General features: G+C 45.9%; 1 protein-coding gene and 1 long non-coding RNA gene across 2 annotated transcripts; both read right to left on the bottom strand.

The window, feature by feature from the left end:
• Positions 1-284: 284 nt before the first annotated feature.
• myo1eb (myosin IEb) lies at positions 285-12598 on the bottom strand. The gene is made up of 27 exons (XM_030417594.1): positions 12354-12598; positions 10613-10750; positions 10099-10188; positions 9907-10001; positions 9706-9793; positions 8966-9055; positions 8701-8832; positions 7572-7706; positions 7353-7485; positions 6370-6566; positions 6185-6265; positions 5982-6068; positions 5694-5780; positions 5195-5362; positions 5033-5118; positions 4840-4921; positions 4250-4455; positions 4027-4171; positions 3511-3625; positions 3257-3426; positions 2433-2578; positions 2191-2337; positions 1905-2062; positions 1746-1820; positions 1478-1664; positions 1096-1271; positions 285-993 (listed from the first exon to the last, which is right to left on the bottom strand). Exons 1-27 carry the CDS (start codon positions 12354-12356, stop codon positions 917-919), a joined length of 3294 nt encoding a protein of 1097 aa, XP_030273454.1. The 5' UTR covers positions 12357-12598; the 3' UTR covers positions 285-916.
• Positions 12599-13510: 912 nt separating this feature from the next.
• Positions 13511-14160, bottom strand: LOC115582143 (uncharacterized). The gene is made up of 2 exons (XR_003984145.1): positions 14105-14160; positions 13511-13824 (listed from the first exon to the last, which is right to left on the bottom strand). It is a non-coding gene; the product is annotated as an uncharacterized LOC115582143 (long non-coding RNA).
• Between the last annotated feature and the right edge of the window lie 486 nt (positions 14161-14646).

Here is a 14646-nt window from a genome sequence, read left to right as displayed (position 1 = left end):
TTGTGATCATCAATCGACTCACAGTTTATACACGCGTGTGAATATATGGATCAGTTACTTTACTGCATCAGAGACTCGGCCACCAAGTAATAATTATTTTCAACATCTCTGATTATATTTTGGGTTAACTGATGAATTGTTTGGTTCATTAAATGTCCTGAAAAAATGAAAAATCCTCAAACGTCTTGTTTTGTCATTTCTGTTTGATAAAAGATGTAATGATCACTTGTTTCTTCGTCAATAATTTGCGGCTGATGAAAAATGACACTTGTCGCTCAGACGTGTTCGTTTACATGCAACTTTAAAACCCAAACAGATGTTCAACACACAAACCGTCTGATCTGAGCGAGTGTGAGATCATCTGCTCTCAAAGAATACAGAACATGATTCCACTGTTTCACTGTATAGTCACAAAGAAAGTTCATTTTATGTTTCTACTTAATTTTTATTCTTTCATTCAGAGAGCTAAAATCTGGAGTGACGTTCAGTCACATTTTACATGTTGAGAAGATAAAAAGATTCATTTTATATTTTAAAGTTCCAGTGATGAAGAGAAGAGTCATGTTTGTTCTGTCAGGGCGGTCACGCGGTGGCGGCGGTCACCTGTAGGGGGCGCTGGCACAACGTTACCATGGTAACACTGATGTCACACTGAGCTGCTGCTTTCGGCCCGTCAGAGACGATCAGACTGGAGTCACACGGGGGCGTGGACTGTAAACAGCGTTAGGATGACGTCAGCAGGTTGGAGCTCCTCATCCTGACCTTTGACCTCTGTCATCACTCTGACTTAAACATGGGATGTTTATGGAGTAAATCAGCTTCCTGTTTTCTGTCAGCTGATGTGTTGTGAGCTCCATGGCCTCTGAGCCCAGCTGCAGCAGCCGGTCGGTGACCTCTGACCCCGCGGTCAAGAGGTCTAGATCTTCTCAACGTAGTTTCCGGGGAACATCCCCTCTCTGCCCCGCAGCCGACCGAACCACCAACCAGACGGATCTGAAACACAGAGATACAACAGTCAGTAAATGATCCGTTCAGTCAATTTATTACAGAACCCATTAGCAGTAGTATTAACAGTTGTACTAGAACTAGCAGTACCTTCAGTGAGTATCTCGATGACATCATCAGCGTTGAAGCTGAGCTCATCCGTGTCCTGGGCGTCGTAGGCGTACAGCGCTCTGCACTGTGGAGACCGGGGCTTCGGTCTGGGGGCTGGTTTTGGTCGACCCGCTCCAGGAACCGGTTTCACCTCCTTTGACCGCCGCCGCTGCAGCCTGTAGGTATCACACGGGAATACAGCCTTTAGTGAACCAGAGAACAATGTAGAGAACCAGGACGAGAACCAGACCCAGGCAGCCGTGACCCAGGAGGTGGATGACAGTTTAAAAGGCGATGGCGTCCCCTGTCTGAATGCCTGCTGGTCCTGCTATTGCTGTTACTGGTATTCTGGTCTGATATACCGGGTTGTTGGTAGTCTCACCCTGCGGCGCCCTGCTCCGGGACATCCATGAAGCCCATGTCGTAGTGCTCGTGGGCCCGTTTGTCATGGCGATGCTGGCTCTGGAGGCGGGGCAGACTGGGCTGCTCCATGCTGGACTGCTGCCTCAGCAGAGAGCCTCTGGAGGAGGGGTCTCCTCTGTGAGCTCCGCCCCCTCTTGAGCGAGGAGCTGGAGATAAAAGAAAGATGAAAAACCAGCAGTCTCTGACGTTAACACTGGCACACCAGGAAGTTTATTTGGTTCTGGTACCTGAATTGTACTGGCTGGTGGGCGGAGCCTGGTTGCTCATATAACGACTCTTGCGGTTGTCCCTCCTCGTCGGCCCTACAGATCAAACACACAGGAAGTGAGGGGGAGTTCACATGAAGCGAGAGGAGTTCATCTGTGTTGTGTCCATTCAGAACTCACTTGAGTTCTTGGGTAGACCCGGTCCGATTGAGACCTGCAGGACCTTCCCGCTGGGCTTCAGGATGGCCTCGTCTCCCTGACCCCCTTGGAACTGGATCTGTCTGGACCCTGAGGAGCTGAACGGACCCCAGCCGCCCTTCTTCACCTTAAACTCCAGACTGGGGGACAGAGAGGGACGGAGGGGGGACACCACTGATGTACATGAACTTCATCCACAACAGTTGAATTGATTTACAAACATCAGAATGTTTTATATTCGAGTAAAGCAAATAGACCGATTACTGACAGGTTGTTGAATTTGAGCGGCAGCTTCTTCTGAGTTTTCTCCTGATAGCGTTTCACCAGCAGACTGAGGAACTCGGTTTTAAAGATGCTCTGAAGAACGCTGTCGTACTCTTCCTCGTGAATGATGAAGACGTCGTCCTGCAGAGTGCTGACAGAGAGACAGGCAGACGAGCAGACAGGAAGTCAGACTGGTCCTGGTGCTAAATCCAAATCTAATTCTGGTTTCAGTTGTGTTTGATGCACCTCAGGGAAACAGACTGGATCTTGTTGAGCTCAATCTTCCTCTTAAGGACCTCCTGGATCTGGCCTTTATCAGGACCCTGCTTCACCTTCTCTCGACCAATCAGGTACAGGAACTTGGAGGTCAGGATGAGGTCACGCTTCACGGTCTGTGGAACAACAGAAACAACTCAGACAGGAAGTGACACATCAAGAAGTCATCAGTCTTTCTCTTGAACCCTTTCCCCTCAGGATGTGCTCAGATTGAGGCAGTCCTCCAGTCACAGAGCGCTGTGGTACTGTGGTGATGGGAAACTGACAGCAGAACAGCGACCACAGTGCCTTGCTCATGGTGTTGAGGTGGCCCAGACGCAGGAGCACAACCTGAATCTTTGGCCTGATTGCCTGGATTCTTCCTGCTAGATGTCAAACCATGAAATCCTCCACTGTCCCACACAGTCCTACGAACAGTCCTGGTGGTTGAAGCCTCATCGAAGCTTCCTCACGCCGCCTCCTGATTTGTCCCTGCCGTGGAAGTGGGTTACAATTCCTACCATGGACAAGGGAGCCCTGTTCCGCCTCTAGCTGGCTTACCCTGAAATTCTTTCCCTGACCTGAACAATCATCTCTCATCATGCCTAACCCTAACCAACCCAATCAACAATGGAAATGAGGAGACCAAGGAGACCAAGCCACCAGAGTTGGTATGTCCCGACTTTACTCTCAATCAATGCAGCAGTTGTCGGTGGTACCACAGGAACCAGAAGAGGCCATGTTGGTACATCTGGTGTTTAAATTTGCTTGACTTGCCCAAACTAACGGGATGTGGGACTCTTTTTAGTTTTTACCCTGAATCTTCGGTCAAATTTCACCACGACATCGGCAAAGTCAATCCTCTCTCTGCGGCCGACAAACTGTCTAATCTCTGGGTGGTTGTCAGTCCCGATGTAATCGCCCACGAAGTTCCGGTTGATGCTGTTTCTGCGACGCTCCTTCTTGTTCAGCAGGACGTCCGAGGCTGCAAACAGAAAACCACTCAAATCAAGAAGATAAACTCGAGCTGAAAGTGGTGCTTCATTAACCCACTTATTGATAATCTTACCTTCCTCCCTCATCTTGACGTACTTGCGGACAGCGATGTGTTTACGCCACGCCTTCTGGATGACCCGAGCATAACCGTTATACTTCCTCTCCCTCATCTCCTCCAACAGGAAGAGCTGCAGAGCGGGAACAACAAACAAAACACTGTCACCGTGACAGAAACACAATTGGTGGGATGAATTCAGAACTTTGAATGAATTTCTTTCTATATTTTGGATCAGTTCAGTAGCTGTAGTCTAAAATGACGTAGGTGAAAACACAGTTCTAGAACCAGTCGTTTCCAGGCCCACAGGTGCTGTAGAATGAAGATTCATTCCACCAAAACTGAGAGAAAAAGCCTGAAACAGTTCTACCTGAGGACTAGAACAGAACCCTACAGTCATGTCACATGACCCAGAGGTTCTTCTGAGGAACCTCAGTAACTGAAAACAGTTACTGTCAACAGGTAATTTTAATTTGAAAGTTTACAGATAAGACACTTCCTGAGTGGTCCTTCCTGTGTGTGAGGGTCCTGTACCGACTCTGGAGCTTTGATGAAGATTTTGGTCTTGCCAAGCTGGAACTGGTCCTGGTCCATGTGGACAGAGTTGAGGAGGTGTAGGACTCCCTGGCGCTCCTCGCCCCTCCATCGAGGCCAGGTTTCTTTCGTCAGGATGGCGTACCTGCAGGAAACAAGTCTCTGTCAGCACGTTTGAAGCACCAACACAGATACCATAATGTTGCTGTGTTTGACCCCTGACCTCTGCAGGAACTTGTTGAAGACCCGTCTGAAGGCGTATCCAGCCCGGCGGACTCTAATGTTCTCTCGGAGGCCCAGGTACTCCACCTGGTGTCTGACCCGGTTGTCCTCCCAGTCCCGGGGCCGCTTGGTCTCGTTGGGTTTGATGCAGCGGATGTAGTGAGGGGTGCACTTCATCAGAGTCTGGACGAGGCTGTTGGCTTGTTTCTGAAGGGCGGGAGGGAGCAGTGTTACCTGGTGTTACCTGTTAAACTGGACCCCCGTGTTTGGGCTGAGAACCTGCAGGGTCACCACTGTATAAATCATTACAATTATTTTATTTGTCAAGGCTGAAATAAAGTCTGTTTATACCGAAACACAGTCAGAGATCAGATTTGTTCAACCGGTGCTGGTGTCTGGTGATGTAGCTGAGAGACTGTTTGTCGACTGTTTAGTAAGCTAACCGCTAACATGCTATCTAGCTGGAAACCTTGCTAGCAACAACCAGCAAAAGTAGCTTACTTGGCTAGCTTTCTTGCTACTGTAAAGTTAAGCAAAGAGAGGAGAAGGGCAGGAGAGATGATGTGGTCAGTCTCCACCCGTCTCTCTCACCTTGATCTTACTGCTGGCGGTGCTCGGACGCCCTCTCTTCTCAGCCTCAAGGTTCTCAGGAAACAGTGCTCTGATGAACGGACTGACCACAAACACACCACAAACAAGGGTCACTGTGAGGTCATCACACACACACACACACACACACACACACACACACACACACGCACACACACACACACACAGCTCTTACAACTCGCTGCTCTGCATCAGCTCGATGATGTCATTAAACAACACGTCCCTGTTCCTCTCACAGAACCCGCTGACATCATACGATACCTGGACACACAGACAGACAGGTGGTCAGGTGTGAACAGGAATGTACAGGTGTGAACAGGTGTGAACAGATGTGTACCTTCCCAGCATAGTGGTGGATGATGAATCCTTTGTTCCAGCTGCTGAAGTGTTCGTGTGACCCGATCTGTCCCTGAAGCTTCTGCAGCAGCGTCTGATCGGCTCCTTCACCTTTAGCGTGCATCGTCGCACACACGTCGTCCAGGATGCTCATGAGCCCCGGAGGATTCTGGGAAAGGACCACAGACAGACAGGATGTTAACAGACACACACAGCTGTATTTTATGTTTGTTTTGTTGTTGTTGTTCTTGATGACTGGAAATGTATCATGTGACGTTTCTTTGGGGTCAGAAACCAGTAAAAACAACCAGATCACCGCCTGCAGCTTCTGCTTCACATGTTAGTTTGGTCTCGTTCAAAATTAACAGATTCCGTTTGTTCAATGATGATATGTTCGCATGTTGTTTTTTTATTTATGTGGGAGAGTTCTTATTATACAGATTTTAGTTCCATCGATCTACGACTCTACTGTCTGTCCTTTAACCGATTGGCTGACTCACCAGTTTGGACTCGATGAGGTCACAGACCACCTTGTTGTTGAAGTACTCGATGGGCGTCCAGTGGATCCCCTCCAGAACATATTCCTCCTGCAGAGAACAACCACACGTTCAGCTTCATGAACAATCGGAACAGAAACAGACAGGAAGTGGAAACAATCCTACAATTAACTAAATTGATACATTAATAGCCAGAGAGACAACTCGAAACTCTGATGGATTCAAAGACACTGTCATCGTGATGTCATGGTGATGTAACAATGATGTTGTGATGATGTCGTGATGTGTCACCTGTTCTGCCTTCAGTGTGAGCTCGATGAAAATCTGCTGCAGCTTCTCGTTGACAAAGTTGATGCAGAACTGCTCGAAACCGTTTCTCTGGAAACGAGACCGAAATTAATGGAGTCAATCAATCAATCAATCAATCAATCAATCTATAATTAAAACTGATCAAATATTGAATAACTCAATAACTCTGAATGAGATAAAATTACCTGGAAGATCTCAAAGCCGTAGATGTCGAGGACACCAATGTTGAGTTCCTCCTGGTCCTTCTGCATGGCTTTATTAATACACTGTCACACACACACACACACACACAGTTAGAGTGTGTGTGTGTGTGTGTGTGTGTGTGTGTGTGTGTGTGTGTGTGTGTGTGTGTGTGTGTGTGTGTACTGACGTCGACGAGGAAGTCAAACAGGCGGGTGTAGAGGGCTTTGGACAGGGCGTCTCTGGAGAAACAGGCCTGCTCGGTGTTCAGGGTGACAGAGATGGACTCGGTCTTGCCGCCCCACTTACTGTCCATGATCCTGCTGGTCAGTTTACTGCACAGACCGTCCTGAGAGATCCCCAACAGGAAGGACGGGAACGCCAGGACTGACAGGAAGACACAGACAGAGATCATTAAAGCCTGCTCTCCTGTTTCTGAGTCGGGGCGAGATATGTTAGTGTCAGAAGGACCGCGTCCAGATGTGTTGGTGTCAGAAGGACCGCGTCCAGATGTGTTGGTGTCAGAAGGACCGCGTCCAGATGTGTTGGTGTCAGAAGGACCGCGTCCAGATGTGTTGGTGTCAGAAGGACTGCGTCCAGATGTTTTAGTGTCAGAAGGACTGCGTCCAGATGTGTTGGTATCAGAAGGACCGCGTCCAGATGTGTTGGTATCAGAAGGACCGCGTCCAGATGTGTTGGTAGTCAGAAGGACCGCGTCCAGATGTGTTAGTGTCAGAAGGACTGCGTCCAGATGTGTTGGTGTCAGAAGGACCGCGTCCAGATGTGTTGGTGTCAGAAGGACCGCGTCCAGATGTGTTGGTGTCAGAAGGACCGCGTCCAGATGTGTTAGTATCAGAAGGACCGCGTCCAGATGTGTTAGTGTCAGAAGGACCGCGTCCAGATGTGTTAGTGTCAGAAGGACCGCGTCCAGATGTGTTGGTGTTACAGTCTGACAGGGTGCTAACCCTCTGAAGCAGACCACACTGAACATAAAGAACCTCTCTGAGAGAACACCTGCTGCACCTGACCTTCATCTGAACCCCATACCATGAACTGTGTAGAACTGTGTGTACTGTGTAGAACCGTGTGTACTGTGTAGTATTGTGTGTACTGTGTGTACTGTGTAGTATTGTGTGTACTGTGTAGAACTGTGTGTACTGTGAACTCTCTTACAGTCCTGGCTCTCCACCACAGCGTAGTTGTTCTCTTCTCTGAAGCTGATGTTTCCCAGGTGAAGAATTCCTGCAACCAGCTGAAGAACTGAATCCTGATCCTCCACAGACAGACCGACCACTGACATCGCAGCCTGACAGACAGGCAGAGAGACAGACAGGCAGTTTAACAGACAGACCGACCACTGACATCGCCCCTGACAGACAGACAGGTACAGACCATGGTATCAGAGAACTCCTTCTTGTCGTTGACGTCCTCCACTGTGTAGGTCCCTGACTGGTTGAGGTAGTAGTAGTAGTCGGGGGTCGTGACCCCGAGGTTCTCCCTCTGCTCCCCACTGGCCCCCTCCAGCAGCTGAGGACAGAGTCAAAGGTGCTCAATATCACAGTACATATCGCAGTACCTGGTGGTACATATCACAGTACCTGGTAGTACATATCGCAGTTCCTGGTGGTACATATTGCAGTTCCTGGTAGGTAACATATCCGCATGTACCTGGTGGTACAATATCGCAGATTCCTGGGGTACATATCGCAGTAACCGAGGTGGTACATATCGCAGTACCTGTTGGTACATTAGCAGTACCATGGGGGGGTGGTCTATCGCAGTTCCTGGTGGTACATATTGCAGTTCCTGGTAGTACATATCGCAGTACCTGGTGGTACATATCGCAGTTCCTGGTGGTACATATCGCAGTACCAGGTGGTAAATATCACAGTACCTGGTGGTACATATCGCAGTTCCTGGTGGTACATATTGCAGTACCTGGTGGTACATATCGCAGTACCTGGTGGTACATATCGCAGTTCCTGGTGGTACATATCGTCAGACCTGGGTTACATATCGCAGTACCTGGTGGTACATATTGCAGTTCCTGGTAGTACATATTGCAGTTCCTGGTGGTACATATCGCAGTACCTGGTGGTACATATCGCAGTACCTGGTAGTACATATCACAGTACATCTCGCAGTACCTGGTGGTACATATCGCAGTACCTGGTGGTACATATCGCAGTACCTGGTGGTACATATCGCAGTACCTGGTAGTACATATTGCAGTACCTGGGAGTACATATCGCAGTACCTGGTAGCACATATCGCAGTACCTGGTGGTACATATCGCAGTACCTGGTAGTACATATCGCAGTACCTGGGAGTACATATCGCAGTACCTGGTAGCACATATCGCAGTACCTGGTAGTACATATTGCAGTACCTGGGAGTACATATCGCAGTACCTGGTAGCACATATCGCAGTACCTGGTAGTACATATCGCAGTACCTGGTAGCACATATCGCAGTACCTGGTGGTACATATCGCAGTACCTGGTGGTACATATCGCAGTACCTGGTAGTAGATGTGGAAGTTTCTCTCTCCAGGATTTTGTGAGACGACTCGAGTTTTCTCCAGCAGGAAGTTGGAGATCTTTCCTCCATCAGGAGCTCCTCCCTGACTGAACTGGATCTCAAAGTATTTACCCTGACGAGAGGAGCACAGTGTGGGGTGTCAGGATATATTTATTTATGTGTGGTGTTTAGTATATATGTGTTGTGTATATTTATATATGTGTTGTGTATATTTTATATGTGGTGTCAGTCTTTGTAGAACTCACAAAACGACTGGAGTTATTGTTCCTGACGGTCTTGGCGTTACCGAAGGCCTCCAGCAGCGGATTGGACTGCAAGATGATGTCTTTAACATGCTGCACACACGCACACACAGGCACACGCACACACACACACACACACACACACACACACACACACACACACACACATTAAAACAGAATTTCAGTCCTACGGGCAGAACTATGGAGATGTGCGTCTCTCCAGTAATAGACTTCTGACCACATCTGTCCCTATTGACTCTGTAGGGACACTCTCACACTCTGTAAGGACACTCCCACACCATTTCAGGACACTCCCATACTCAGTAAGGACACTCTCACACTATGTCAGGACACTCTCACACTATGTCAGGACACTCCCATACTCTGTAAGGACACTCTCACACTATGTCAGGACACTCCCACACTCTGCAAGGACACTCCCACACTATGTAAAGGACACATGTAAAGGACATGTAAAGGACATGTAAAGGACACCCCCAAACGATGTAAGGACACTCCCACACTATGTAAGGACACCCCCAAACGATGTAAGGACACTCCCACACTATGACAGGACACTCCCACACAGAGTTTAAAAGCCTGCAGCTCCTGCAGTTAGTTAGAAGTGAAGAAGTCTCTTGGATGAGAGGTGAAACGTCTTCAACACTTTGTCTCCTGACAGAGTGTGGGAGTGTCCTTACAGAGTGTCTATGATACAGAACTTAAGTAGTGTGCGTACTGACCTGGACTTTGTCTCCTCCGCCGGACACTTTGGAAACGTAGCTCATGATGTATTTGGCGGCGACAGTTTTTCCCGCTCCGCTCTCACCGCTGACAGACAGAAAACGGGGAACATTAAGAGATCGTCACCGTCAGCAGAGTCAATAAAGTTTTTACTTGTTAATCCTGAATATTTAATGTGGGAGAGTTGAAGTCCCGCCCACCTGATGATGACACACTGGTTCTCACTGTCAATCATCATGTTTCTGTACATGTTGTCAGCCAGAGCGTAGATGTGAGGAGGGTTCTCGTACTGAGCCTGGAGGAGGACGTATCAATAAAGTTATCAATTCAAATCGATGTGTGTGTGTGTGTGTGTGTGTGTGTGTGTGTGTGTGTGTGTGTGTGTGTCTCACCGCTCCCTGGTAGAGTTCCACCTCTCTGTCAGTGAAGTATGGAAGCTGTTTGAATGGATTCACAGAGATCAGAACTGAACCGATGTACGTCTGACAGAAGGAACCGGGTCAAGGACCAGAGCCACAACTTGAACCACTAGAGCCAGGACCTGAATCAGGACCACCAGAACCACAACCTGAACTACCAGGACCTGAATCAGGACTGCCAGAACCTCTGAGTCCAGTCTGAAGCTCCTTAGCTCGTTCTGATGATAGCATGCAGAACTTTATTCTGTAAAGGAGTACTTGTACTTTTTGGTATTGTACTTGTAAAGGAGTACTTGTACTTTGTGGTATTGTACTTGCAATGGAGTACTTGTACTGTGTGGTATTATACTTGTAATGGAGTACTTGTACTCTGTGGTAATGTACTCGTAATGGAGTACTTGTACTCTGTGGTAATGTACTCGTAATGGAGTACTTGTACTCTGTGGTAATGTACTCGTAATGGATTACTTGTACTGTGTGAGGATACAAAGATGTAGTCGTCCATGTATCTCTTCTTCAGGTTGTCTGTGATGGCGTCCTCGTTGATCTTGGACAGCAGCACCATGTCGTCCACGCCGCTCACCTTCACATTCTGAGCCTGCCAATGGTAACGCTCCTTGCTACCCTGAGGGGGCGGAGCATACACACAGAGTCAGGATTGGTCAACAGCTCATTATCATGTTGATCACAATAAGACATTTTCTTTAACCATGGCAACATGTCAGCCAATCACATGGTCAGCTGTTTACACTAATCTACTTTAGAGACTCAGATTATTGATGAAAATATAATCAATAATCTGTGATGACGGAATGTTACAGATAAACATTAAAACAATAATATTTATTATTCTGCATGATGAGTTCTGGGACTGTCGTACCACACACACACACACACACACACACACACAGTGTGATGAGACGTCTGATTGGTCGGATTGTGTCTCCACAGGTCGTCCTCTCTGATCTCCTGAATTCCCAGAATTCCTTCCTTCATGTGGGATCATGTTGGAGAGGCGACGCCTCAGCATGTCGACACACAGCGCTGCAGCGTGTGTGTGTGTGAGTGTGTGTGTGTGTGTGTGTGTGTGTGAGTGTGTGTGTGTGTGTGTGTGAGTGTGTGTGTGTGTGTGTGTGAAATGAGTTTACAGTGAAAGAAAAACACTGTGCAACAAGTCGTCAATAAATCAATCAATATAAAACTGATGTCATGTCATGTTGTTTAAACTTTCAGATAAAAAACATCAGAAGATATTTTCTGATATTTTATTACTCAAATAATTCAGGAAATAATCAATACATGTATTGATAATGAAAACATTATGGGTTGGGTTCTACTGAAGTACTACTAGTAGTACTGCAGTAGTAGTACTGCAGTACTGAAGTCTGAAGTTTTGTCCCTGCTGACTTCCTGTACTCGGCCCGAGTCAGTGTTAGTTACTCTGTCTCAATGTATGGGCTCATTATCAAATCCTATTGGTTGACTCAAAGTATCCCACAATGCATTGTGAAAAGGAGCATACAACTGACATCACTAAGTAAACATGATATCCCATCATGCATTGTGCTGGAGAAAAAAAAGTCCAGAGGAGTTTAATGATCCGACTGACGGGCTGACTCCTCTGTGCAGGTTCTGATGGGTCAGGTGAGCGTCCACACTTCCTGTTTGTTTGTTTGTTTGTTTGTCTAAAGCTCATTTACATCCTGCAGAAACTACAGTGTAACAAGGGTGCATATATTATTAATATTTTATTTTTGTAATTATATAACTGTTAGTTCATTCATTCACAATATTTATTGCATTATTTTCATGTAATTCTAATAATTGTCATTTTTATTCATGATGTTTTCCTTATTTTATTTACAGTTATTATGTTTTCAATAATAATAATAATAATAATAATAATAATAATAATAATAATAATAATAATGATAATAACGATGATGATGATGATAACAGTTTATATTCTCTGCATTCAACTTTTTTGATGAAACTTCTTTACATTTCTGTTTGTTTAAATGCAGGATCAGAACCAGGACCAGGACTATTTTCAGGTTCAGAACCAGGACCAGGACTATTTTCAGGTTCAGGACCAGGACCAGGACTATTTTCAGGTTCAGGACCAGGACCAGGACTATTTTCAGGTTCAGAACCAGGACCAGGACTATTTTCAGGTTCAGGACCACGACCAGAGTTTCTGCAGTTTAAAGTAATCAGAGTAAACTCACCATGGCTGCTGTCTGCTGCGGCTCCTCCTGCTCTCACTTCCTGCTTCAGGTAAAAGTTGAGAAATCTTGAGTCAGTCTCGGGTGGATCCAGGATCCAGGTGCACTCAGACTGAACCTGGATCAGGTGGGTCCGGATCAGGTGGTTCAGGTCAGAGAATCAGGCAGTTTCAGTCGTTGTCAACATTTTCTTCTCACTGTGTTTTTCTGTCTGTTCCTTCCTTCAGTCTTCAGTCTCTGAACTGTCTGCAGGTGTGGGCAGGTAAAGCCCCGCCCCCCTCCCCCTTCTCCTTCAGCCCTCGGAACTCTGGGTAATGTAGTCCTGACAACCAGCACAGACCAGCTGGGTCACAGTGAGGTGGATTATAAAGATTGAAACCTGAAACATTTTCTTTTGGATGGAAAATATAAATAAACAGATTTATTATGTTGATGTTGGAACATTTTGACATTTTTTGGAAGTTATTTAGTTGAATTTTTCAAACTCATTCATTTGTTTACTGACTTAAAGTTAAACCGTCAAACATGACGATGACGTGAGAAACCATCAAATATCAAATGTTTCGTCTTCTTTTTTAAATATTTTCAGTTTTTATTTAAATTCTTTTTGTGTGCAAACATGTCAAACTGTTAACACGTGTAATTTTCTGACATCAAAAATGCTTTAATTGATTGATTGATTATTGATGGCTATCATTTTTATGTTTTTGTAAAAGATTAAACAATAAACAGAGACGATGTTTGTTTCTTTAATCTGATTCAGTTTAAGAACTTGTTGAATTCTTTCAGTTTGACTCGATGGAGTCAAAATTAAACATTTCTCTTTCAGATCAGCCCGGAAAAGATCAATAATCAGAACATAATGACGTCACAACATGTTGATCGTGTTGTTCCTGAACGCCTCCTGCTGAGGAGCTCAGAGTGCATGATGGGAGTTTGAGTTTGACACTTCAGGTCTAAAGGTCAGAGCCACTCTGTCGTCTGTCGAAGGTTTTTGGTTGATTATTGAATTAAAGTTAATAATAAACGTGAAGTGAGACAGAAATGAAAACTGTGATTTGATCTTTATCAGTGAAATATTGATGAACTTTGATCAGTTTCCTCCGCAGACAGAAAATCAAAATGACTTTTGTTGAAGTTTCATCAAGAAGTTCCTCCAGTTATTTTTCATCATGCTTTTATTTTACAGAATATTTCATTAAATAAACACTCGAACACTTTGAGGACTTGATTATTCTTCCCTCGGCCTCACGCAGCCTTCGTCTGCTCGTCTCACATCTCCAGCGTCCCGTAGTTTCCTTCTCACCACCTCACAGGGTCCAGTCAGTCCAATGACTGATCCAATAAGTAACCAACCGAGCCTGCACTCCCTGCGTGTCTCACACCAGGACACGGTCATTTCCTTCCACATCCAGCGACGCCGTCTCATCCGCCTGTAAAGTCTGGAGGCTCCATCCTGAGCCGGCAGGTTTCTCTGTGTAGACATTACATAAGTTGTGAAATGAAGATATTTCCATAAATCTTATATTGATCAACGCGTCAAATGACATGAACTGATCATCTCAGTGAAGATAAATCTTTCTTTCCTTCTGTTCAAGTGAACTTTGTCTTCATGGTTTTATTCTGACTGATTCTGATGTGACCCGCTTACAGGAGACTCGTTCTGATCACTTTTTGTTTTTCACTTCTCGATCTCCTCAGATGATTTTCACTGAAGTGCTGAAAGACTTTTAATGTCATTAACAGAAGATTACTTTGATCCTGCAGCTGCTCTCTGAACCACGTGATGATGGTGATGATGATGAAGATGATGATGATGATGGTGATGATGATGATGATGATGATGATGATGGTGATGATGGTGATGATGGTGATGGTGATGGTGATGATGGTGGTGATGATGGTGGTGATGGTGATGATGATGTGATGATGATGATGATGGTGATGATGATGATGGTGATGGTGATGATGATGATGATGGTGATGATGATGATGATGGTGATGATGATGATGATGGTGATGATGATGATGGTGATGGTGATGATGATGATGGTGGTGATGATGATGGTGATGATGATGATGGTGGTGATGGTGATGATGATGGTGATGATGATGATGGTGGTGATGATGATGATGATGGTGATGGTGGTGATGGTGGTGATGATGATGATGATGGTGATGATGATGGTGGTGATGGTGATGATGATGGTGATGATGATGATGATGGTGATGATGATGATGGTGGTGATGATGATGATGATGGTGGTGATGGTGATGATGATGATGGTGGTGATGA

Source organism: Sparus aurata, chromosome 5 (genome assembly GCF_900880675.1).
Source record: "Sparus aurata chromosome 5, fSpaAur1.1, whole genome shotgun sequence".
Taxonomy (NCBI): domain Eukaryota; kingdom Metazoa; phylum Chordata; class Actinopteri; order Spariformes; family Sparidae; genus Sparus; species Sparus aurata.
Note: the sequence above shows the minus strand (reverse complement) of the source record. Positions and strands in the feature narration are given on the sequence as shown.